The sequence below is a fragment of the Meriones unguiculatus genome, chromosome 19 (assembly GCF_030254825.1).
Source record: "Meriones unguiculatus strain TT.TT164.6M chromosome 19, Bangor_MerUng_6.1, whole genome shotgun sequence".
Taxonomy (NCBI): domain Eukaryota; kingdom Metazoa; phylum Chordata; class Mammalia; order Rodentia; family Muridae; genus Meriones; species Meriones unguiculatus.
The window spans coordinates 31791292-31815328 of record NC_083366.1 but is presented as its reverse complement, the minus strand read 5'-3'; the positions used below and the strand labels follow the sequence as shown (position 1 = coordinate 31815328).

General features: G+C 50.9%; 1 protein-coding gene across 2 annotated transcripts in view; it reads right to left on the bottom strand.

The window, feature by feature from the left end:
* Positions 1–21410, bottom strand: part of Gng4 (G protein subunit gamma 4) — a 36618-nt gene extending 15208 nt beyond the window's left edge. The window contains exons 1-3 of one of the 2 annotated variants that reach the window (XM_060372470.1): positions 21271–21410; positions 2568–2670; positions 462–570 (exon numbers count right to left, since the gene is read on the bottom strand). In XM_060372470.1, the coding sequence (XP_060228453.1) occupies positions 462–560 (99 nt within the window). In that variant the 5' untranslated portion in view covers positions 561–570; positions 2568–2670; positions 21271–21410. Of the gene's footprint in view, positions 1–461; positions 571–2567; positions 2671–20738; positions 21034–21270 lie in introns of those variants that run through there. The other variant, XM_021652912.2, reaches the window with a different exon arrangement.
* Between the last annotated feature and the right edge of the window lie 2627 nt (positions 21411–24037).

Sequence of the window (24037 nt, the reverse complement as noted above, 5' to 3'; positions counted from 1 at the left end):
TGGAAACCAAGGGCTTCATCCCCCTGCAGTCACTCCAGCGGGAAAGAACCCTCAAACCCCTCAGTGATCAGTGTCAGGCGCTTCCCTTCACCTCCCCACAGGGAGCAGTAAACACACACAGGCTTGACTCTGTGTGTCAGGCCAGCTGTGCCTGTCCAGAAGCGGGCTGCAGTCTAACCTCTATCGCTGCACCAGGGAGTACAAAGTGACTGATGTCACCGCCTGGCTCTTCCCTTCTGCCCCTACAGTTAAATACAGCTGGTGGGAAGGACAGTCCGCTTTTGGTGCCTTCTTATGGAAAGCATACGTACTGTGTACTGCACATGGGAGCCCCCTCCCGGGGTGGGGGTGCAGCTCCACAGCTCTGGAACAAGCGCACCCCCACTGAGACTGTTCCTCTGCTGGGGACCGAGTCTCACCAGGCCACTCTAGAAGCGGGAGGAACATGATGGGCGGGTTACCTTCACTCTGTCCATGCAGGCTTCCATCTTGAGCTGCTCCACAGCTTTCCTGGCCTGGGAGATGCTGGTGGTGCTGCTGTTAGACATGCCTTCTTTCATTCTGTGCTCCCTGCAAGTGACAACAGCGGAAGGGTGGGGGCGCTGCTGTCCCCGGGCAGGTGGGCCACTTCCTACCCCTCCTACCTCCCACCATCAGCAACTTCTCCATCCCAGCCGGATTTGTTCTTTTAGAAAGAGGAAGAGGCTGGGCACAGTGGTGCACAGCCTGTAATCCCAGCCTCCAGGGAGGCTGAGGCAGGTGGATCTCTGTGAGTTCAAGGCCAGCCTGGTCTCCAAAGCGAGTCCAAGACAGCCAAGGCTACACAGAGAAACCCTGTCTTAAAAAAAAAAAAAAAGAAAAGAAAAGAAAGAGGAAGAAATTCTCCGTGCCCTGACACACATCTATACCACATGGCTAAGTCATTACAGGGCTAACTGTCCCCTGAGGAAGACTCTCTCATCATCCAGGCAAGGAGAAACTGCTTGAGGGAGACCAGTGATCACAGCGTGGGGCTGAAGTCAGGCAAACACAAATGACAGTGGCTCCCGGTGCAGAGTGAGGCAGAGGCCAAGGTTGGGATCACTGAGCGCACACTCCCCTTGGGGAGAGAGAACGGGGGCAAGTGAGGGTCTGCAGCAGAATGCAATGGCATTTGCTCACATGCACTTTTCTTTTTCCAGACAAGGCTTTCTTGTATTAGCTAGATCAGCTGCTCAAATCAGAGTTCTGCAGGTGTGGGTTCCCATCTTGCTTGGAAACCTTTGCCCAGCAAAAAGAGGAGAGCCACAAGTAACCGGGAGTTTGAATTCCAGGGACCTCCCAGCCAGCCCCAGCCTTGCTTTCCTCTGCTCCTCCAGGGCCAATGCACCCCTGGGGTTGCGGGGGGGGGGGAGAGCCATACTTTGCCTATCCTGAGAGAGGCCAGAGAGGAGCTGACCCAGTGGTGGCAAGCCACTTGGGGTGGCTGGAAGTGTGGGAGGAAACGGCTTTTGCCAACTGGAGCTAGAGACAGCATTTAAAGGCAGACCAAGAGGGAGGCTTCGGAGTTGCCCCCTCCCGGGCTCAGCCAGGTGTCTTTTAGGCTCCACTTGGCTGACTCCTCTGCTTTTCTGAGCCTGCTAGATGCCTCCACAAGACCTGTGTGAGTATCCAAGAGGAAACGTACTAGAGAAAAACACGGGCGAAACTTTTCCTTGAGAGATGGTGTTTCCCCCAACACAGGACAAAGACTCCCACTACAGTCTAGCTTGGTGAACCAATTATTTACAAAGCCTGCGAGAGGGGCTGCTTACCAGATCCCTGGTGGACTCAGCTGTATCACAACAATCCCATCCCAACATGGATGACAGCTTCCCCGTAGATGCAGAAAGAGTTCCTCTTCAGCTAACCTTTCCCCCTCATCTTACTCGAGCACCTCAGAGACCAGACAGCTGGGGCAGAATTACATTCAGCACTGGGAAGGAGTGGCTGAAACCCAGGTGTGGTCTGATGACCATCACCCCTTTCCCCCTCCCCCTCCTCCCTTTCCTCCTCCTCCTCTTATGAGGGCTTTACAGTCCTCTGAGTAGTTGCAGCTGCTCTGATGAAGAAGGTGATGGTTGAACAGAGGTGGTGAAAAAGCTAGGCATCCATGCTGGCTCCAGTGGACACTGAGTGGGTGCTTGGCCTCAAGGAAGGTGAGGCAAAAGGAAAAATGAGCCAACTGTTCAGTTCCACCCTGAGGCCTCAAGGTCGGTCTCCTTGGGCACCTGGCACATTTATACTGACAACTTATCTGTCAGGCTGCGTCAGTGGCTCCCAACTCAGCGAGCAGCCACTTAGCTCGGGAGCCAGGACGAGGCAGTTTCATCCCAGGGCTGTTGATGCGGCCTGACTCAGGACAGGGGAATGGATTTTCAGAATGGTGGATGTCATCACACCTTCCATTTCCCTTGGCTAATAGTTCCCGGGTCTGCCCTGGGGAGAGGGAGTCTAGGACCAACAGTGATGGTGTGAGGAACATCTACTACCATGAGGACCCTGCTTTCAGGGCCTCACCTTCCTGCTCTGTAGAGAGCCACTCTTACCTGCTGAGAGGTGGTACTGAGGCAGGTCCAGGCAGGGGACACTGGGGCAGGAGCAGCTGGCTGTCAGAAGAGAGGCTGGCTCAGGTCCTGTTGCGGAGCTCCCCTGAAAACGCAAACAGGTGTATGTTGTTTTCAGGGTCTTCACGGCCTCCCTCAGTTGTCCTGCCCGAGCTCGGCGGCTTTGCTTTGCCTGTAAGTCTAGGGACTCTCATACCAGCCTCGGGAAGACAGTGAGCTGAAGGATGAAGAGACGACATGCTGCAGACTGGCAGGACCACCCTGAGCCTTGCCAGAGAGCTTCACTTGGGGCACATCCTGTGTGCCCAGCGGCCCTACTCGTTTCTCTTGTCATTCTAGAGTACCAAAATAAAAAAAGTTGATAGAAAATGTTTTTAAGTTATAATAACTGACAGCTACCAGTTGTACGGATGAATAGGTTTTTACTGTGGTATCTCCATACATAACGTACTTTTTCTTACCATAAAAATATATGTGAGATTCAGAGGTTGAGAGCCCTGGCTGCTCTTACAGAGGACCTGGGTTTGCTTGCCTGCAACCCACACTGCTGCTCATGACAGTCCGAAAGTCCAGTTCTAGGGGCTCTGGTGTTCTTTTCTGGCTTCTGCAGGCGCCAAGCATGCACATGTGCATATAAATGTGTGCAGGCAAACACACACAGAAAGTAAAAATAAATGAATCTTTTTTTTTTTTTTTTTTAAAGTGTAAGCTAGTCATGCTTGCCTGTAATCTCAGAACTTGACAGACTGAGGCAGAGGGATTACAACTTTCAGGCTACTGAGGGAGGGAAGGAGAGAAAGAGAGAGAGAGAGAGCAGACCCTGGGTGAAAAAAGCCCACGGGAAAAATGGAAAAAAGTGTGTGTGCACATATGTACAGGGGCTACCTAAAATCATAGAGCACAATGAACCCTGTACCTGCTATGGGTTTCCCTATACATGTATACCACTGAAAAACACTAGCTTTTTCTTGAACACAAACAGTGAGGCACTGTGACAGTTTGGAGCAGAGATGGCTGTTAGGCGAGCCTGTTGTGAAAGCATTTCCCAGAAGACACTGAGATAATGTAGAGAAGTGTCATTGTCCTTGTGGCTATCGCTGTCACGGTAACACTGGCTTTTGGGGCACCTTTTCAGCTATTTTGATGGTTTCTGGTCACTCTCTGAGAGACAACACCTCCGGGAAAACAAACAAACAAACAAAAAAGGCTAGCTATTCGTTCCTCACTCATTTGGTGTTTGCATTTCACCTTCCATCCAACACTTGGAAAGTGTTTCACACACATGTTACATGTTGGTGTGCCCAGTGACCTGTCTTTGTGCCCTACCATTTCTTTTAGAATATTTTTATGTGTGTATGCCTCAGTGAGTTCATGTGGGCTACATGTGTGCAGGAGGCCAGCAGAGAGCATGGGGTCTCTTGGAACTGGAGTTGCAAATGGTTCTGAGCGGCTGTGTGTGGGCTGGGAACCAAACGGGTCCTCTGCAAGAACAGTAAGTAAGTGCTGTTAAGCCTCTTAACTGTGGTGCGTCTCTCCAGGCCCTCATCACTCTTTCTTAAATTGTGACAAGTATTCGGCCTCCTTTGATCTCTAGCTGTGTTGGAGGAAGTTAGTTTTTTAATGGCATTAAGGTTTGCTATGAGTTTTTTAAAATCGGTGTCCCCAGCCTCAAGGGAAGAAAATACGTTCATTTCTAAACAAGGTGTTGTCGTTACATTGTGAGGTCATTGAATATCTACCGCTTGGCTATCACTGGACAAGTCAGAAGCTTTGCTTTGTTTATTTTTAAGTGTAGAGATGACGGGCCCACGTTTGTGCCTGTGTACCACTTGTGTGCCTGGTATTCATGGTGGCCCTAAGAAAGCATCAGATCCACCCGGAACTGGAGTTACAGATGGTTATGAGATGGCTGCTGGGAACTTAGCCTATGTCCTTTGGACAAGTATCTGGTGCTCTTAACTGCTGAGTCACCTCTCCTGCTGCAGGGGCCCTGTTTTATTGTCTTCTGTGTCCCTAGTTCCCCATGTGAAACAAGCGCATAGTAGCCAGTCCCTGGGCCAGTGGCAGAGGCGTCCCTGGAGGTATGGTGGGAAAGCAGATGGTCAGCATGCTGGTCCATGGCGTGCAGTCTGCCACACTCTCTCACAGCCATGAACTGAGCAATTCCGCCATGCTTTCCCGACCCCGGGGCTGAAACCTCCGAAACCGTGATCCAAAACACACCTTTCCTCACTTAGAAATGCAGATTCTCGCACTCAGCTCTGACCTACTGAACAGGTACAGTAACCTACAAGAAGGAAGCAGCTTAGCAATCTTTCCAGAAATCCCAGAGACATGACAGGGAAGAGTGGGAGGAAGGAGCTGTGTTGATGAAAAACTCATCTGCCTTTCTGTCAGCCTGGCTCCTCACCACCAGACCCATGCATCAGAGAGGAAGACACTTTCACCTGCCTCAAGTCACACACTGAGTCTCTGTGTCACAGCAGCACTGTCCCCCACTAGCCAATGCGGTATTTCAGTAGACGTCAGTGTACAGAGATAGGAAAACCCTGCAGTCTTACAAAGGCTTTACCAGATTCAAAAGGGCTGAAGGTTAGGGTTTACTTCAGAGATCAAATATAACAAGGCATGTGCCTGAGGCCAGGATGCTCTTGTATGGACAGACCTAACGTCTAGGGCCCTGAGAGGTCAGCCATCATGCTTCTGGGATTGCATGGTATCTACTGCACGGATTCAAACTCCTGTTGGATGTTAGGGGAAGAGGCTGCAAAGAGCCATGTAAAGAAGGCATCATCTTCCCCAAAAGGTTCAGTTGTAGACAAGCCACAGGGAGTCCTCATGGACAAAAGCGGGACAGAGGTTCTTCCTGCATTCAGAGACGGCACCTACTGAGCCCCGGATTCCCACAGTCTCAAGCAGCACACAGCTATACAAACCTCTTTTGAAGTGGAACCTTTTATCCAGCCAGTGATAAACATAAGACATGAACCTTGGCTCAGGGTGTATCTCAGAGGGAGAGTCCTTGTCTGGCCATATTCAAGACCAGGTGAAATTCCCCAGTACTGAAACAGAACAAAACAAAACAAAACACACACAAAAACCACGGGCAGTGCTGTGAGTGCAGCCCCATAGCAGGGAGGCGGCATGGCCAGTGATGTCCCATGCTGTGCCGCTGGACAATGTCTGAGGGCGTGTGCCAAGTGCATGTTCCTCTCAGCCACAGCTGGGAAGCAGTCCGCCACAAGGGGAGGATGCCTGCACTTATGGTTCTTCCAACACAGCTTTTGGGTAAAATGGACTTGAGTTGCCTCAAGAATGTCATGCGGTGAATAAGTACCTTAGAGCGGTCAATGTCCCATTAGCTGTGGCACAGAGCTGAAAGGGAAGGGAGCTGTGAACTCACCAGAAGTTATAACCCCTGCAGAAAGAAAGGGTACAGCCACGAGCCGCCAAGAATGGAGGCGCACACTCGTCATCTTAGCAGCTGGGGAGGCGGGAGACAGGAGGATGCTGAATTTGAGGCTCTGGGCTACCTAGTAATACCTTGTCTCAAGAAGAGGGAGGGAGGGAAAGTGGGAAGAAGGGAAGTGAGGCAGCAAATGAGAGCGAGTGAGCAGTTTTTAACACCTAAGGATTCATGTTCTTAGTTTTCAGCACGATATGCTTCAAATATAGCGAAGTAGAAAGAACAGATCAAACAACTTCATCTCTATCAGCTAGTTTGAACAATTGTTTATCTTTTACTGTGTTTAATCTCTACATTGCTTTAAAAATGTTTTTAGTCTTTATTTCATACATGTGTACAATTATTTTGACGATCTTTGCTCTCACTCCTCTGCCTGACTCTTCTCACATCTACCTCCCCTCACCCATTCCCTCCCAATCTCATGCCTCCTTTTTTTTTTTTTTTTTTTTAGTAGTTCACCAAATCTGTCTGTGCTGCCCACACACTCCTGGGTGTGGGGCTAGCCATTGCCTACCCGGCACATACCCTTAAAAACAAAACAAAACAAAACAACAACAAAACCCTGGCTTTCCTACCCCCGTAAGCCATCAACTACCAACAGCTCCTCAGTGAGGAGTGGAAGCTGTTGAGTCTTTCTCCACTCTGTGGAACATAGCTTGCTTGTGATTTTGGTATCACATGACCGATGTTACCATTTCTCAGTCATCTTGAGATGCAGTTGGCTATCCTCACCCCCGAAGGGAACTCGAGGAAAACAAGTGTCACCTTACCGAGGCAACCAGGACCTGCCTCTGAGTGGGGCACACTGTCCCCACCACCTCCTCACAGGGCTGCGATTCCTCACCCACTCCAGTGTGGACCATGGTGCAAATTAAAAACTGTGACCGGGAACTTTGATTTATTTTATACTGTGGGTCTCAGTCATTCAGTTTACATCCTGGCATCTCCTGATCCAATTGCGGCGACTCACACACAGATGCCACACAAACACAGGACAGAGAGGCCCAAAGTGATGCCCACATCCAGTATTTGAGGCTCATTCCCAGCAGCTCCAGGGCTGAGTGTTATTTACCAACCAGGGCCCATTTTACTGTAGGTAGGTTGCCTGGCAACCTAGCTGACATATAATATCTTATCTGGTTTCCGGCTATGGTAGGGGCATAATGGCTTTCCCCAGGGTCCTAATCCCCGGACTCTATGAACATGTTGTTACTTGACACGGAGGAATTAAAGCAGCAGTGCTGTTGACCAGTTGACATTAAGATAGGCAGGTTGTCATAGATGATCCACTGGGCCACAGGGTATTTATAAGTGAGAGAGGGAGACACGGGACTTGGAGAGAGTCAGAGATAGATGTGAAAATGCTATGCCCACGGCCTTGGAGGGGAATCAGGGCCAAGTTTGCCTTCAGCCTCCACAAGCTGGTTAAAGAAAGATAAAAGACTTCCCTCAGAGCCTCTCAAGATAACATGGCCTTGCTAGAGCTTGGCTTCAGCCGCTGAGGACGTGTTTTGGATTTCTGACCTCTAGAAATGTAATGCAATCAGTCTGCGATGGTTTTGTTCACGTTTGCCGTCATTTGCTCCGGCGTGTTTGTCGGTTGGGATGCCTCTGAAAGCAAGACAGGGTAGTGGAGGGAGGTGGCTAGTGAGGCAGGGCTCCCAGGCAGCACCCCCCACTTCTGGCCCCCCCACTCCTTCCTTCTCCCGATGCATTGCTGGCTTTTCCCATCTCTCACCCTGCTTCAGACACACTAAATTACTGGGCATACCCTATTCCTGCCCGTTCACATCCAAGATATGTATATTCCATGTGGTCATGCTTTGTAGTATACTTCGGACTTGAGTATTTCTCAGGGGCTCATGGGTCAAAAGCTTGCTCTACCGATTCTCACTTTTACAAGGTATGTTCTTGAAAGGGTTATGAGACCCTGATCTCTTCCTAATTTTTTTTTCCTCTCTGGCTACCATGTGAGTAGTTTTGTTCTGCCACACTGGGGCCAATTAATCATGGAGTAGTACCTCAGAAACTGAGAATGGGATTTCATGTAGCCCAGGCTGGCCTCAAACTGGCCATGTAGCTGAGACTGGCCATGTACTCCTGATCTTCTTGCCTCTATGTCCTGGGTGACGGGATTCCAAGGAAGTCCTACTAGCTCATGCCAGATACTGAACCACTATTTTCATACAACATTTTTGTTAGGTTTTGGTATTAAAAAATATCCTGCCTTCCAAAGCTATCCTCATCTTCAAATTATCTCAGTAAGTTTGGATATAATTAGCATAAGTTCACCCTTAAATGTCTGGTTGCATTTCCCCACAAATACATGTGTTTTTAGAAATTTTCTTTGATAAAAGGTCTTTGACTCCAAATCTACATTTGTTAGTAGAGTTAGGACTATTCAGGTTTTCTACCTCTTCTTGTATGAGCTTTGAGTTTATCTTACATGGGATTCATCAAAGCTGATGAGTTTATTTTTTTAACTTATTAATTTTCATTTTTTAATGTGAATTAATATTTTAGCTGTATGAATATCTGTCTGTGGGTGTCAGATACTGGAGTTACAGACAGTTGTAAGCTGCCTTGTGGGTGCTGAGAACTGAACCTCAGTCCTCTAGAAGAACAGCCAGAGCTCTTAACCACTGAGCCATCTTTCCAGCCCCCAGCCGTTGAGTTTATGAACATAAAATTCTCCCTTTAAAAAATTTACTGGGAGTGGGGCAAGAATATGTATGTGCACATCAGAAGACAGTCTGTGGGCGTTGGTTCTTTCTTTCCACCATGTTGAATCCAGGAACTGAACTCAGATCATTGAACTTGACAGCAAGTGCCTTTCCTGGACGGGCCATCTTGTCTGTACCCCATCAGGTTCTTTCCAACATTTGCCTTTTAGTATTTGTAGGATCTATAGTGATGTCTCCTTTTTCATGCCTGACGTTGGTGGTGCGCATTTCCTTTGAGTCTGCCTAGAGAGTTAATGTTATAGATGTTTTCAAATAATTTGATTTATTTTATTTGTTTTTCTTTTTTTAATATTGCTTTCGCGTCCTATATTTCAGTGTTTTTTTTTTTTTTCCTGTTTATTGTTTCCTTCCTCAGCTAGCTTTGGGTTTAATTTTTCTCCACCTATGTCTCTATAATTTATTAAGATGAGGGCTGTCAGTGATTTGGGTTTTTTTTTTTTTTTTTTTTTTTCAAAAATAAGCTCTAAATATACAAGCTTCCCTGTAAGCACTGCTTTCTCTGAACACCATAAAAATTTATATGAATTCAAAGTATTTTCTAATTTCCTTTGACTTTTTGGGATATGTAGAGATGACTGTGCTATGAGTCAGGTTAGATTCTGAGTCCAGTTTAATTTTTAAAGCCTTTGCCATTGCATGCACATGACATTCAGAGGCTCACTGAGTTTTCAGTAGCAATATCAATCTTTAGTTCTCGAGGCATCTTTGGGCCTGTCCTGAACACATGCAAAGAGGAAGCTGCAATTCTGTGGTTGACAGAATCTGATGATCCTCTTCTCCCACATCCCCCTCTCCAGGATTTCTCCTACATATTCCCGTTTCCTTGTTGGGAATGAGAGGGCTTATCTTAGACCTACAGACTAAGTGCTGCCACCGCATCCCACTTCTAAGCCGCAGCAAGGCTGTGAGAGGAGAAGGAAAGAACTACAGCTGTCCAGCCCTCCATCCGGAAAGGTGGGGCTCACTCACAGCGCTTCACCAGCTTCCCACACTGCGGCTAGCCTTCCAGCCAACTTGGGGCAATGCCACGAGAGCTAGGATAAAACAGACAGGAGACTCCTCTGATTATCTTACACGGTGGCTTCTCTTGTGATGCACCTCTTCCACAATCCGCATACTTTCTGGTATTTTCAGAGCCCTCAGACCATTGATTTCTGTTTTGCTGGAGTGTTGGTTGCGGTCAGCTGAGGGAGGGGCTGCTGTGGGTGTCTCCATCCTAGACACTCTATAAGTCACTCAGTCTGTTGATACCTGTCCATTCTCACCTAATTCACACCTACTCAACTCCCATGACCTCCAGGACATCTTTCCTGATCATTCCCACCTCCGCCTGGCCATAGCACACTCGCTCTGCCTCCCTATCAAGCAGCATCTCAACAAGGAGGAGGGCCTCATGTCCCTTATTATTTCTGCATGTCTGGCTCTCCAAGGTGACAAGGGAGAGGTGGGATGATTGTTTCTATTCTGTGCCTGAGTCCACAGCAAAGGGACAGAACGGGCATCTGAAAACTGTAGTCACAAAACTACAGAGGCTCCCTGAATGTCGGAGATGGAGGTGGAGATCCTTAGGTCTTCTGGGCAGACATCGCTGGGAGCCCACAAGCCTAAAGGCCTTGGCTATGGCAGACCAGGAAAGACAGTCTGGTACTTCAGATTATGTCAAGTCCTGTCTCACAGAACATCATGTTCACAGAAAAGCCATTTTTACAATGGGAAGTGACATTTGTAAAAAAAAAAAAAAAAAAAAAAAAAAAGATAAGTTTTGCATTTTCCATGCAATTTTAATTAAAGAAAGAACAATGCTTTTGTAGTCCAGCTCTTGGTATAACTGACGAAGGATGAATTTCCTATCAACATTCTTAGGGGAAACCATTAATTTTCCCATCCATGGAGAATCCATCTTTTTTCTTTTAATAGGTTGACTTTGTTCCAAAGTTTGAGGACTGCATGCTTTATGAATTTACTCTCTGTTTCTTTTGCTTCCAGTGAGATCTCCCTGGACTGCACTAAGACAGCTCAAAGCTTTGTCTGCTGGCTGTGCCACACCTCTGCAGGTTCCTTTGTCAGCTGCCAGTGTGCCTTGGCCTGTGCTGCCACTGAGAATGGGCTCCTGAGGAGCAGAAAAGGACTGCTGGTGAGGAAATCTGTAACACGAGGCTGATTGTCTGCAGCATGGAGACAGCTGGCCTCTGGGGGGATCCATGGAGAAGCAAAAGTCTGCTGAGGACCCATCATGAGAGGAACTGGTTGGAGTAGACAGCTGCCAGGCTGTAGAGGCTGTGCTACCAGATGGCAGTCTTGGGTTTCAGAAGGGGGACTGAGGAGGCATGTTCTTTGGAAACAGGCCATGTCACCTACATGAGGACCCACCAGTGGCACCCCTCCCTGCACTCTGTCTTGCCCTAGAGCAATGTTCTTCCATCTCACCTTCCCAAACTTCTGTTGCTACTTCCCTAGCTCTTTTAAAACACAGACAACTTTTTTTTGAGAGAGAGAGAGAGAGAGAGGGACATCATAGATTTTAGGCTGGCCTCAAACTCACAGTGTAGGCAGAGACAAGCTTGAACTTCCAGTCCTTCAGTTTCTAGCTCCTAAGTGTTTAGATTACAGGCATGTTTTACTGTGTCTGGTCTGTGTAGGGCAGGTGTGGAACCCTAGGGCTCTCTCTGCACATTCCACCGACCTAGCTACACCCCCAACTGTCTCCTCCTCCTTTTTTTTTTTTCAGGGGTGGGCTATGTCCCGTCAGCCAAGTTGGCATCAAACTCGCTCTGTAGCTGAGGCCGGCCTTGAATTGATTCTCTTGCCTTCACTTCCCAAGGGCCGGGATTACATAAACGTATCATCATGTTCCACTTAGTTTTACAGCAGTTTTGGGAAGAACGGAGCACAAAGTGCAGAGATCCTGTACACCCTTGAACCCCCCTCCCACACTCTCTCCCACAATCAGCCCTCCACACCAGAGCCAAGCGTCTGTGGCACACACCCAACCCTGACAAGTTTACAGCAGGGCTCACTCGTGGAGTGAGTATTCTGTACGCATGTTTGCACAAATGTGTAACAGGTGCCCACCTGGAGAGCATCCCATAGAATAGACGCCTGGCCTTCCAAGTTCTCTTACACTCCCCACCTACCCCTCCCCATGGTAATTATTCATCTTGAAAAGCATTTTTTTTATTTGTTACTGTGTGTGCAAGATGTGTAAATTTGGGCACGCCTGTGCCAAGGCACATGGAGAGGTCAGAGGGCAACTGTGAAGTTGGTTCTCTCCTTTCACCTTTACATGTGTCCTGGGGATAGAACTCAGGTCACCAGGCTTAGTGGCAAGTGCCTCTACCCTTTGAGTTATCTGCTGGGTACTTCTTACTGTCTCTGTAGTTCTGTCATTTCTAAAATGTCATGCAACTGGGATCACAGTCCGCAGCTTTGTCAGGCTGGCTTCTCTTGCTTAGCGATGTGCACTTCCACTTTCCTCCTCATCCTTACAGGCCTTGGGCATGCAAAACAGGCATCCCACAGCAGCCCCAGCCCTGGCAGCTCTGGCACCTATGGTTCCCATCTAAGCAAATTCAACTCAACATCGACAGTAAGGAATATTTAGCTTAAGGAATCAGAAACCAACACCTAACCTTTCTAACTAAGGACTTTCCACATTAGCCAACCAAATATGGTTCAGCTTGCATCTGTACATATCTTATTCAGGTCTCCTATTCGCACCTCTCTTCTGCCAGTGAAGGCCTGACCTGCATTGTTTATGGTCGATTGTTACTTCTAAGTGTGTCTCTGCCCAAACCCAGTCATCCTCCTTACCTGCAGGAAGCACTTTTCAAGACCCCCGGTGAATGCCTGAGCCCATTGATCGTCTATGCTATGGGCTTTCCTATGCATATATACCAATGATAAAGGTTAGTCTTTCCTGAACACAAATACTGTGACAGTTTGGCGACTGAGGTGGGTACTACACAGCTGTCAGTCAGTACTGCATACAGCATGGATACACAGGACAAAGGTGATTCGTGTCAGAGGTGGGAGGGACAAGGCAGAGATAAGGTTTAGTCCACACGCACTCCTTCCGGGGCACACCCTCCTGCTATGGCTGCAGAACGGCCTGCAGACCATGCTAAGAAATGGAATGGGCAGGTTGTTGGCCTAGAGATAGAGCTTGGACATAAGGAAAAGGTATTTTTCAGATGGGAAAATACACGAGGAGCCGTACTTGCTGCAAATTCTGTTTCCATTTTCAATTACTCGTGTGACTCAACCAAGATTCCATCTTTCTGCATTTTCTTTGTCATTCTCTTGCCCCAAGATGATGATAATCAAACAAAATGCCGCCAGTGGGAACAAAACCAATGACACAAACTGGCAGATTCATGGTCTGGCAGATGCGGTCACATGCCTTCCTCCTCTTGGGGGCACAGATCAAGTTAATAGCTTGATCCTGGAAGAAAGGACCTATGAGCATACTCTTCATTCTGGATTCAAAGAACATATCACAGCAAAGGACTACCAGAAGACAACTGCCTCAAGACAGTATGGAAACACAGGTTCCGACGGCTGCCACCGCCGACGCAGCGCTGAGTCACCTGTTACACACAGCACAAAAGAGCTCTCCGCAGTGGCTTTCTTTGCAGACAAGACTCATTTATGTTGCTCCAGCACTCTATGCATGGGGGAGAATATTTTAGCAGTAGCGGAGCATAAATGGGACACACAAAACAAGCCTGGAAGTGACCTAGATATTTTCCAGGAAAGAAGGTGCGCAAGCTGACCCGGCTATTTCTTCAAGGTGCCGACAGCCCGACGAAGGTCTGAAACAATGCAGATCTGCTCTCCGTGACCCGTCCCTGAGTGCAGGAGCACGGACAATGTCAAGCAGGGCCAGAGGCAAGCAGCGACAAATTCCAGTCCCTCCCAGATGACCATGTCTGACCTCTGCACCAGGGCCCCACCGTTGGGTATCTCTCTGAAAGGGTGGCATCCTACTTTCCCAGACAGGCAGCCTGCCTTCCTTTCCACCAGGATGTGACAGCTTATCGTCTCTGTGACTCTATCCCTGACAGAACATTTTAGAACTAGGACTCCTCCTAGCTCGCAGTTTCTTAGGGCAGGAGGCAGAGAGAGGTGAACAGGGAAGGGCCAGGGTGAGACAGAGGCTCTGAGCGACACACTCCAAGTGGCCCTGCCCTCTCCAATAATGCTGTTACTGTGAACCCGTGCAGGGACATTGATGACGAAGGAGGCCCCGTGGAATAACTGCCTCCGGAAGGCCCCTCACAGACACGGGGTGTATTCACTAGCCTCGGCATTGATCCACCAGGTTGACAATGGGCATTTACCACCCCAGGGTCATGTTTTGGTCAAATGTCTGGTGGTGACCCAGGTCTGTGTCTCTCCACTTGGCACCTCAGAGCTGCTGCTGTGGCTGCCATGGGAAGAAGCCATGGCGGGAAAGTCTGCACCGGGGGTCCCTGAGTTCTGAGGAGGGGTGGTTCTTGGGGGGGGGGGTGAGTGGTTGGACCTCCTGGAGAGAAGGCCTGCTCTTCTCAAGGAGGGAGAAAGAAGATCTGGAATTGAGCCCGGAGAGGAGAACTGGGCTCCAATGGGTGTGCTGTCAACATGCTGTGTTCACTGGCTCCATCTGCCATGGCTACACAGGGAGAGGTGGACGCCCAGAGGGATACAGGCAAGACAGGAGATATAAGACCTAGGAGAGAGGGCCTAAGGCTCAGTTTCCCCAACCCGGTGACATACCCAGATTCCTAATCTACAAGCAGTTGTACCTCAAAATGTGGCCCAATGTCTACACAGCTAGACACGGGAGCTGCTGCTGGATCAATGATGGACTCTATAGGCAAACTGAGCTGCAAGGAAATGGCCCTTAAAGTTGGTGTACGGAGGTGAAGGGAATGACCAGTGCATTGTGAAACTGAATCTACATGAGAAATGTGTTGGCGGCATCTTCTATCCTGGCTGACCTCCTGGGATGCTCACCCTGCCACCATGACCCTGAGTTTCTTTTGGCCCTACCTGGTACCTGGCTGTCTGGAGTCACTGGACCCTACATCCTAGTCTGGACCAGGGTTAGCATCTGACTAGGAAGCCGTCCCCACAGACTCCTGTGCTGACGTCTGTCTTGGTGACCCTCTTTTGGGAAGTAGGGTCTAGTTGCAGGTAGTGGATCTCTGGGAACATGCCTCACTCTTAGTCCCTTTCTGGTCTTCCTTTCTGATTCCTTTCTCTATGAGGTCAGTGGCTCTGCCCCACCACGCCCTCCTGCTGTGGTGCCTCACTATAGGCCAGTGACAATTGAGCCACCATAGACTGAAACCTCTAAAACCCAGAGCCAAGCAAATCCTTCCTCCTGCTCATGCCAGGTATTTGTCTCAGAGACAGAACACAGCACAGTAGTGCTTCCTCGGATCCCCCGTGAAGGGTTTATTTCAGGGTAAGAAAAAGCTACCTCCTGTATGTTCTGTGGCTCTTCCTCACCCTGTGATGCTCTCTCCGGCAACCCACTCCTCATTTTGTTTTTCTTGTTTGCACCGATTATATCTCCAGGGGCTCATTTAAATGACTTTTAAGTTTATTTTTATTTTTTTAATTAAGTTTTTACTTTTTTACATTAATTACCTTTTATTAGCTTTGTATCCCAGCTGTATCCCCCTTTGAGTTTATTTTCTTACTGCTTTATTTTTATTTTATGTGCGTTGCCTGCCTGTGGTGTGCCTGCCAGTGTGTCTGTCGGAGCCCCTGAAACTGGAGTTACAGTTGTGAGCTGCTCTGTGTGTGTGTGTGTGTGTGTGTGTGTGTGTGTTGGAAATTGAACTGGATCCTGTGGACAGAGTAGCCAGTGCTCTTAATAGCCGAGACATTTCTCCAGCCCCAACTCTTGAGTTTCTTGCTTCTTATTGGTGATGATAAGAGTAGGCAGACAGGGAGTTAGGGGTGAGAGACCCAAGGACACAACAGCTGTATCTTAGCAGGTAGCCGTGTCTTCAGATGGTTAGAGCAGCGGTCTATGGTTAACCATCCTGGAGGCTGAAGGTAGGTTCTTTCCCTCTGTGCCAGAAACGAAGGCATCAGGGCACTTTCCCAATTCCCACATGAATACTAACAAACGTGCCATATTCCCAAGAGACCTTGGCTTCATTATAACATCATTTGCATAGCGGTTTTGACACCCTTTGAGAGCTTGTTTGGAGGTTCTATCAGGGAGTGTAGCTACCTTTGGCCTAAGAGTGGTCCTCCTCTACAGTGGGAGGGCATCTTCTTATATCCTGGAAGGCCGTCTTCTTCAGCCTACTAAGTGCACAGCTTCAGGAGGGATGGATGCGGAGCAATGAGGGAGGTAGGGAACACCTAGCCAGCCAAGTCAGCAAAAAAAATAATAACCTGGTGATTAAGATAGTGACAGACGTCACAGCCAGATCACCCTCACGCCCTTGACACCCCTTATGGGCTTTTCAAGAAGATCATGGGAAGAAATACCTGACGAGATCATCACTCCGCCATGATTAGGGAGTGTGGATGTGTACACAAACCTCTTTAAAAGTCTATAACACAGGACCCAGAGGGCCGTTTTCACCCATCTGGGTAAGCCTCTACCCATCTGGGTTAGCCTGCTCTACTCTTTCTCTGCAGCGTACTATCATTTTGCTTTGATGACATACATTTCTGCTTAAGCTGTCTGTTGTTTTCTCAGCTGAGTACTTTCCTCTGGGAGCTCTTTACCCTGTTATGTCAGAATAATCCCCCTCTGAGACGCGCTTTGAGAGGGTAAGGAGCTCCATGCTGCCCTCACTGCCCACGCCCTGTTCCCTGCTGTACTGTCCCTGGCCCTGAGAAAGCACAGTGAGAAAACCCAGCTGAGCTGTACAGAACGAGGAACCAAGGAGGGAGGGGGAGCAGACCTAGTTGTAGCACACAGCAACCACATGTGTACCCCCCAAGGGCAGGAGAAAGGGAACCCCAGAAACCTGGGATGTCAGGGTAGAGACTGGGGCAGGCTCACTGGGGTGTGCAGTGAGTGTGTGCAGAAAGGACTGTTCGAAAAGAGACACAAAAGACGCAGGGCAGGAAGAGAGGCAAGGAGTGACACGCTGAGCTGCTTGCCTACTGGGGAGGATATGGCGGCAGCGGGGGTGGGATGGGCCTCCAAAAGATGCCCGCACCTTCCCTTCAGGTAAAACGCAACCGAAGAGGAAGCGTGTGACCCTGAATGAGTTCTATTCACAAATCTACACCTTCCCCCGCCCCAGGAAGAGTTCAGAGGACATTATCTTTCCTTTGTTTCTTCTTTTGAGGTCAGTTAAGGCATTGGGATTCTCCAGTCACAACTCACCATCAGCCTTCTCAGCCACACCCCACCTCCCTCATTGCTCTGGAGGGTTAGAGAGCTGGTCACTCTATGTACGGAACACGCTTGCCCTCTGGACACCAAACATGTCTACCGTACCTGGTTCTGTTTGCTCGGCTGCAGGCTGTCCCTTCTAGACAGACTGCCATGGGTGGAGCAGTGGATGAGTACCCACCGGTATGTGTAGCCTGGGGCTGAGAGCCAAGTTGGCTGGGTACAGTGAGGACAGAATCTCCCCGATGGCTGAATAGAACCGAACATGATTGAGTCCCTTCCCTTGGCATGCCACAGTTCAGGGGCTGCAGAAACGGCCTGCTGGGAGTTGCCACCCAGCATACAAGCTTCGGGTGGTCCAAAACGGTACAAACAGCTTCTCAGTCGGGTTGGAAAGACCCTATTGTGGACACAAACACTGGGCATGCCCAACTGTCCACACAGATAAGAAAGATGTGTAGGCCCCAGATGCCCTGTGTGTGTCTTGGGCTACCAGAGGTCCCCAACAACAGTGGGTTAAAGGGAATGCACAACTCTTTCTTAGGGGTGTAACAATCACTTTGGGGGCATACAGCCCCATGCAGAGTGATCCGTGCAGGGACCAGCCGAGCCTGTGCCCACACTGTGCCCCCTGCCTCCCAGAGCCTGATCCTCATAAAGACAGTGCCCACCCCACACAGAGCACAGTCTCCCCTCTGTGGGGGGGGGGGCAGAAGAGGGACACAGAAGCTCAGTCAGGGTCAGCTAACAGCTCGTGGGCGCTGTACACACATAGCCCCGAGGAGAAGCGCTCCCTCAGGCCTCAAAGGACAATGAAAGTGGTCCTCCTACCACATGGAGCTCTTCACACACAGCACACGCCCTAAGAGGGAGAGCGGACCTAGCCCCTTAGAGAGAACTCTGAGGAGAAAGGAGGACAGAGCCTCACCTTCGGGAAGAGCTACTCCAGCCTTAGCCGCCACTCTTCCCTTCCATGTTGCTCACTTGGTTTGCCTTGCCATCTCTACATGCTTTCCTTGCTTGAGGTTCCCACCACCAGGACACTTCCCACCCAACTACGATGCTTTGTAAAACCCCCACCGGGCAAGCCTCACATGGGTCCACTGAGGCCATTCTCCTCATGTACCCAGCCCGTGACCCTCAAGAACTGCCCCTCAGCCCTGGGCCTGCTCACCTGGGCTCCCGCCCTTTCTACCTCTCATAGGCTCAGCCTTTGTGGATCTGCCTATGGGCAGCCCAAGACCTCAAGGCCACATGATTGATGTACGGTGTCCCCACTCCTCGTCAGGGGCAGCGGGGGCCCGCCCACAGCAAGGAGCACCACTTCCACACAATCCCATCCGCCAAAGGCTGCAGCACCTGCCGCCACAGCGGCCCCACAGCTCAGTGCACCCATCTCGTTCCGTGTGTCCCGGTTTCTCTGTATGAATCTTTCAGCAGCTTCTCTCGTCTGTTTTGTTCCCTGTGTGAAGTTTTGTTTGTGCTTCCCCTCTGGTTTCTTGAAAGGCTTTGGCTTATTCTTAAGTCTTTAGGGGCGGGGCCCTCCGCTTGCTTGCTCTCCTGTCTCCCTACTTTGACACTTGCGTGGTCTCAGTGAAAAATCTCTTCCCTATCCAGCGTTGATGTTTTTGTAGAATTTAAGATATTTCGGTGTTTGGTTTAAGAAAACTGAATGAACACCTGTGACCTGATACTAAAAGTCTCAATGCCTGAATTTGTCTAAAGGCAAGAAAGACGCTGTAAAGAAAAGAAGGGAATCATCAAGGTTGGATAGCAGAACATAGATGAAAAATTAGACAATTGCTTCAGATTTCCCCCAGAAAGAAACTTCAGTATAAACTGTCCACCCTCCCCTTGCCAAACAGAATAAAGGGAGACAAACTAAGAGGGATCTGGCAGTGAGCAGAAGCAAGATGCTGGCCAACCACTTGGCTGCATTCCCACAGGTGCTGGGTGTGGGTGGGCGGTGGGTGAGGCAGACTCGGCCACTCCCAGTCTCAGGTGTCCAGTGATCCCGAGACAGGACAACGGAAGGGCCCTGTGCCCAGCTGATGCAGGGCCCATCTGATGTTCACAATTTTGAAGAGTGTTTGAGATTTTGGAGCTTTTGCAACGGCCATTTTTAAAACACAATGAAATGGACAGGGGAAACCCGTCTTCTGGGTCCTTCCTTACAGACTATCACGAAAAGGGGGAAGGCAGCTGGTCAGACAGGCATGTCTGTAAGGACAGCCCTTCCTTCTCTGTGCAATGTCCTCCTGCCCAAGTCCCTTCATGGCTTCCTCCCTGGGTTTTATTATAAGGGACAAGGACTGGGACCTGAGGGGTTGCATGGTCACACAATTCTCTCAGCCCGAGTGTCCCTTGGCTAAGAAACGCACCCCAGCAGGCTCCGCATTCTCATCAACACCTTTCGGCAAGCTGGAAAAATCCACCAACCCCAAGCGCAGCTTACAAGCCTCCAGTCTTGTTTCTCGGGACTGAAAGCTCCAGGAAACTCCCCACAGCGTTCCTCCCAGGTTACAGGACCAGATGAGGAGATGGCTACCGTCCTCCTTGCAAGCCAACATGAGGAAAAGGGCGGTGGTGCCCTAGGAATGAAGAGCCAGCTCGCTCGCATACAGCAGGCGCCTGCAGCTGTGGGGCCATCACACCTCGCTCTGGCTCTGGAGCAGACCGCAGGAAGGACGCTTTTTTTTTTTTCCAAGGGAACCCAGGCACAGCCTCGCAGGCTTGCTCTGGCTGAAACGCCAGCCTGCCTGCTGGCATTTGCCAGCCTTTGACAAACCCGGGAGGCCTGGGAGCCAAGGACAGGATTTATCTATCTCTGGATCCAACTTTCACCTTTGGAAGTATCCCCACTCACATCTTAGCCCAAAATACACGACAAGAAGCAGATCCGTCTAAATGAAGGCGCCTTTTGCAGCCATAGCTGGCATCTCGCCTCGTTATTTCCCAGGAGACTAAAAGAATTAAAGCAAAGCTTGCTCCCAAGCCTGTGCCGCGCGAGCTCAGCAGCCGCGTTTCAGCACCTGCTTCGGGGACAGTCTTCATCAGGAGGGAAGGCACAAATTCACCCCTGACACCAGGCGCCCCCCTACACCCGAGGTAGGTGATCCCAGGCGTCGGGAAAGCAGAGGGCGTCTGCGAACCACCGCCAAACACACTGCTCGCAACGAAATGATCAGCGGCCACGCTATGTGTCTCCTACAGTCCTCGGCACTGGGGGCGACCCAGAAGACAGCAACCACTCGAGGCCCCACGGATGCAGAAGGGTCCCCTAGGAGCCTCGGCTTTCCTGGACCCGGGGTGACTCGGCTGTGTCCCGCCCCCCTCCCCCCAGCTGCCTGTGGGCACAAGGGAGGCTGTAGGCGACCCGCGGCCGTGCGCCGTGCGGCCCCCACCACGAGGAACCACAGGTCTTTGTGTCGCGCGCCGCGGCCCCTCCAGGGAAGACCCAGGAGGCAGATCTGTCTTTCCAGTTCCAAGACTTTTGATTTCGGTCGGGGTCTCCCGGGGCCGGCGGAGCCGGGGCAGAGGTTCCCCCCGACGAGGCGCCGCGCCCTCCCGGGGGCTCGAACGCCACTTACCGCAGCCGACGGCGCTCAGACGCGGGCTGGGTCCCCCGAGCGGCGCTCGACGGGAGCGGCCAGGCCGAGCGGCATCGCGCGCCCCGGACTCGGTGAAGGTGCGCCCCGCCGCGGGGTCCCGGGCCGCGGAAGACTGCGCGCGTCTGGGGAGAAAGGGGGCGCGGCGCCGAGCCCAAGTCACAGCAAAGCCACCGCGTAGAGCGGGGGGCTCCGGGTCTGCGCAGCCGGCCCAAGGGGTGCAGGGCGGTGACCCCCCCGAAGCCTCTCCTGCTGCGCCACGCCGGCCGCACCCACTCCCGCGCACCCACTCCGCAGCAGGTCTCCTCCCGCGCCGGGAGGGGCCGGGAAATCCCGCCCGCCGCCGCCGACGTCACTGGTGCGTCACCGGGGCTCCCGCGCCGGGCTCCGCGCGCCCCTCGCCCCGCGCCTCGCCCGGACTCGCCCTCCCGGGGAGCGCGCAGCCTGCGGGGCTCGTGGCCGCGGGGCAGGTCCCCAGGCGCACGGCGGGGACGGCCAGCCCGGGATACTTCACCTGGGAACGCCTAGGGTGCCTCTCGCCGGGGAAGGTGGGCGCGGCGAGCGCGGGTGCCCAACGGCTGGAAAGGCTCAGCGACCTCACGCCGACGTCGCTAAGCAACGCGGGCAGGACCGCCACGCGGCCTGGCTTGGCCGAGCAGCCGCCTCCCAGCCAGCCGCCGCCGCCGGGGTGCGAGTGGACAGCGGGGCGCTGCCGCCGCGGGGAAGCCTGGCGACTCCCGGCGGTGAGATGGTCACGGCCCGCCAGGCCTCGCCCTAACGGAACTGTGTTTTGCGAGTCTCACTGTAAACCGATGAATCGCCATGCTCCTCCTCCTTGAGGGAGAAGCAGCTTCAGCCACGTCTGGTTTTCCAACTCATAAAATAACACGGAGCCCTCTGAAGACAGAAGCAGGGAAGACATTCCGAACGGCGAGATTCGTAAAGACCACCGAGAGGGAGATTGCCTGAAAACCTTCCTTCCTCCCGTCCACCTTGGGCAATCATCCCTGCTCCCAACAAAAAATGACAGTGCCGCCCCCAGCAGTGACTCTGGACAGGGTGCCTCAGATGTCCCCAGATGCATCTGACGTGCCTCGCTGTACCCTGGGCAAAGGTGCGCCTTGGAGGAGTGGAGCTGCTCCCCCCCCCCAGGCCAGAAAGGCCCAGTGGGGCGGAACATCACAGCGATTGTCTTCCAAGCTCTCAGGAGCCCCTTTGGGCCTCAGAATTAAATGACGTCGCGATAGAGATCGTTTAAGTGAGAAAGACCTGGAGAAGCTACAGTTGAAAATTCAAGCAGCATAGAATTGTGTTCACTGTTTTCACTCTCGGGTCCATCGCCTCTCTGCAGTCCCTGGCTCAGCCGTACACTCTTCCCCCAAACCAGCTGCATGAAAGTTGACCTTAGGGTTTCCTTTTCCCAAAATTCTAATGAGTTTTTCTAATGTTCTTCTGTATGGGATGTCACTGGATAAACTCTCTGGTAGACTGGGAGGCCGCTATCTCTCCCAGACCCTGCTTTGTCTTCCACACACAAACATTCAGCCTCAGGGCTCCGGAGGGGAGAGTTTTGGGTAACCTCCCTATACAAAGACTCCTCCCTCTTCCCGTAGCCGCCGTTTTGGGGGACCGAACCTGTAACAGGCCGGCCTCCGGGAGACATTAAACATCTTAACTCTAGGATGATCAGGGATAAATAAAGACGATAGAGTACTGATGGATAGTGTTGGGTGCACAGGGTGGAAGAGTAGCAGGCTCTAAAATTCAGAGAGCAGTTGCTTCTGGTACAGCAGACAACAATTGAAAATCTCAAAAAGAGCCTTTAGTAAAAATTTATCAGTAGACCTAGCTGTGGCTGTGAAATCCTCTGATAGAACCATGTGTTTAAGTGCCATTCTCAATCTTAACAACTGGCTTTCATCAAGATATTTTAATTTTTTTAATTAAACTTGTATTTTTTTATATTAATTACAGTTTATTCATTTAGTATCCCAGCTGTAGCCCCCTCCTTCTTCCCCTCCCAATCCCACTCTCCCTCTCTCATTTCCTCCTATGCCCCTTTTAATTTTTTTTTAAGTCACAGCAACAGGAAAAGAATCTAAATTATTCAACCACTATGAAAACTATAGTGTAGGTTTTACTAAAACCTCAGAAAACACCATTAAAAAAAAAACGACAACTTTGAATTGGATTAAAAAAAACTATTTGGACAAGATCAAAATTTGAGACTGAAAAGAAGGCTTCTTGTAATCAGCCAGCAGGAGCTAGTGTGACACCGGCTTCACGTTGGGAATGAACCAAACTTGCCACAGGCTCATCTTTTTAAGACCTACCCCCAGCGGCTCTGCTCATGAGGGGAGAAACTTTCACAGCTGCAGCCTGAACATGGACGCCAGCCTCAGTGTTCGGCGGACTGTGTTGAGGAGTTTCCCTCCAACAGCTGCCGGATATGCCTTTTTGTCTGTCTCGTGTAACTGTGCGGTGCATTTAGGCGGGTTTTTCACTTTAGCAGCCATAGCTGCATGGATGGTGGTTTTACCCTGGAGAATCTGGGATGTCTGATAGGCCTTGCAGGGGTTTTCCCAGCTGCCACCCTGTGCCGCTGAGCTCCTTCCGCCTTCATGTGGAGCTGCCCTGTCACATGGTAAGTCTCCAGGCCCACCTGCGGGATTTTGAAGTGTCCTGGTTTCATAACGCATAAAGTGTTGCCAGGGGTAAAACAGTAAACAGGCAAAACTGTCTAAAACACGAGATGCATTTGGGAACAAATGAAAACATTTTGTTGCTTATGTGGGGACCGAGGGGTAATCAGCATTGAAGGGGGAGGGGGTCCTGAGAAAGACAGCCCAACATAAAGTAAAACCAGGGTGTTTCTTTCTCGGATTTACCATTCTGTGCTTTACTCACCCACGCCGTGGCTCTTCTTTGTCAACCTGGGGCATTAGCAAGTTATCTGAAACAGTGGGAACCAGATAGTCAGGGAAGAGCTCTGCAGGGCTGGGAGCACCCTGGCCTCTCTCTTCTGCATCTTACACATCCAAACAGGCAGGCAGAGGGAGGACGTGGGGTTGGCAGGCTTACACTGATCAAGCATTGCTGCGAGCTCCTGGGGACAGGAAAACACTAAACCAGATGGGGAGGTCGTAAAGCACCACGGATGCAGGCAGAGGAGCAGCAGTCCCACCCTGTGCCTTCTGTCGCTGCAGGCACCTGCTACTCTGCAGCCGTCCCCACTGCCAAGGCTGGGGTGAGGGTAGGCGCTCCTTCCCATTCCTGGCCTG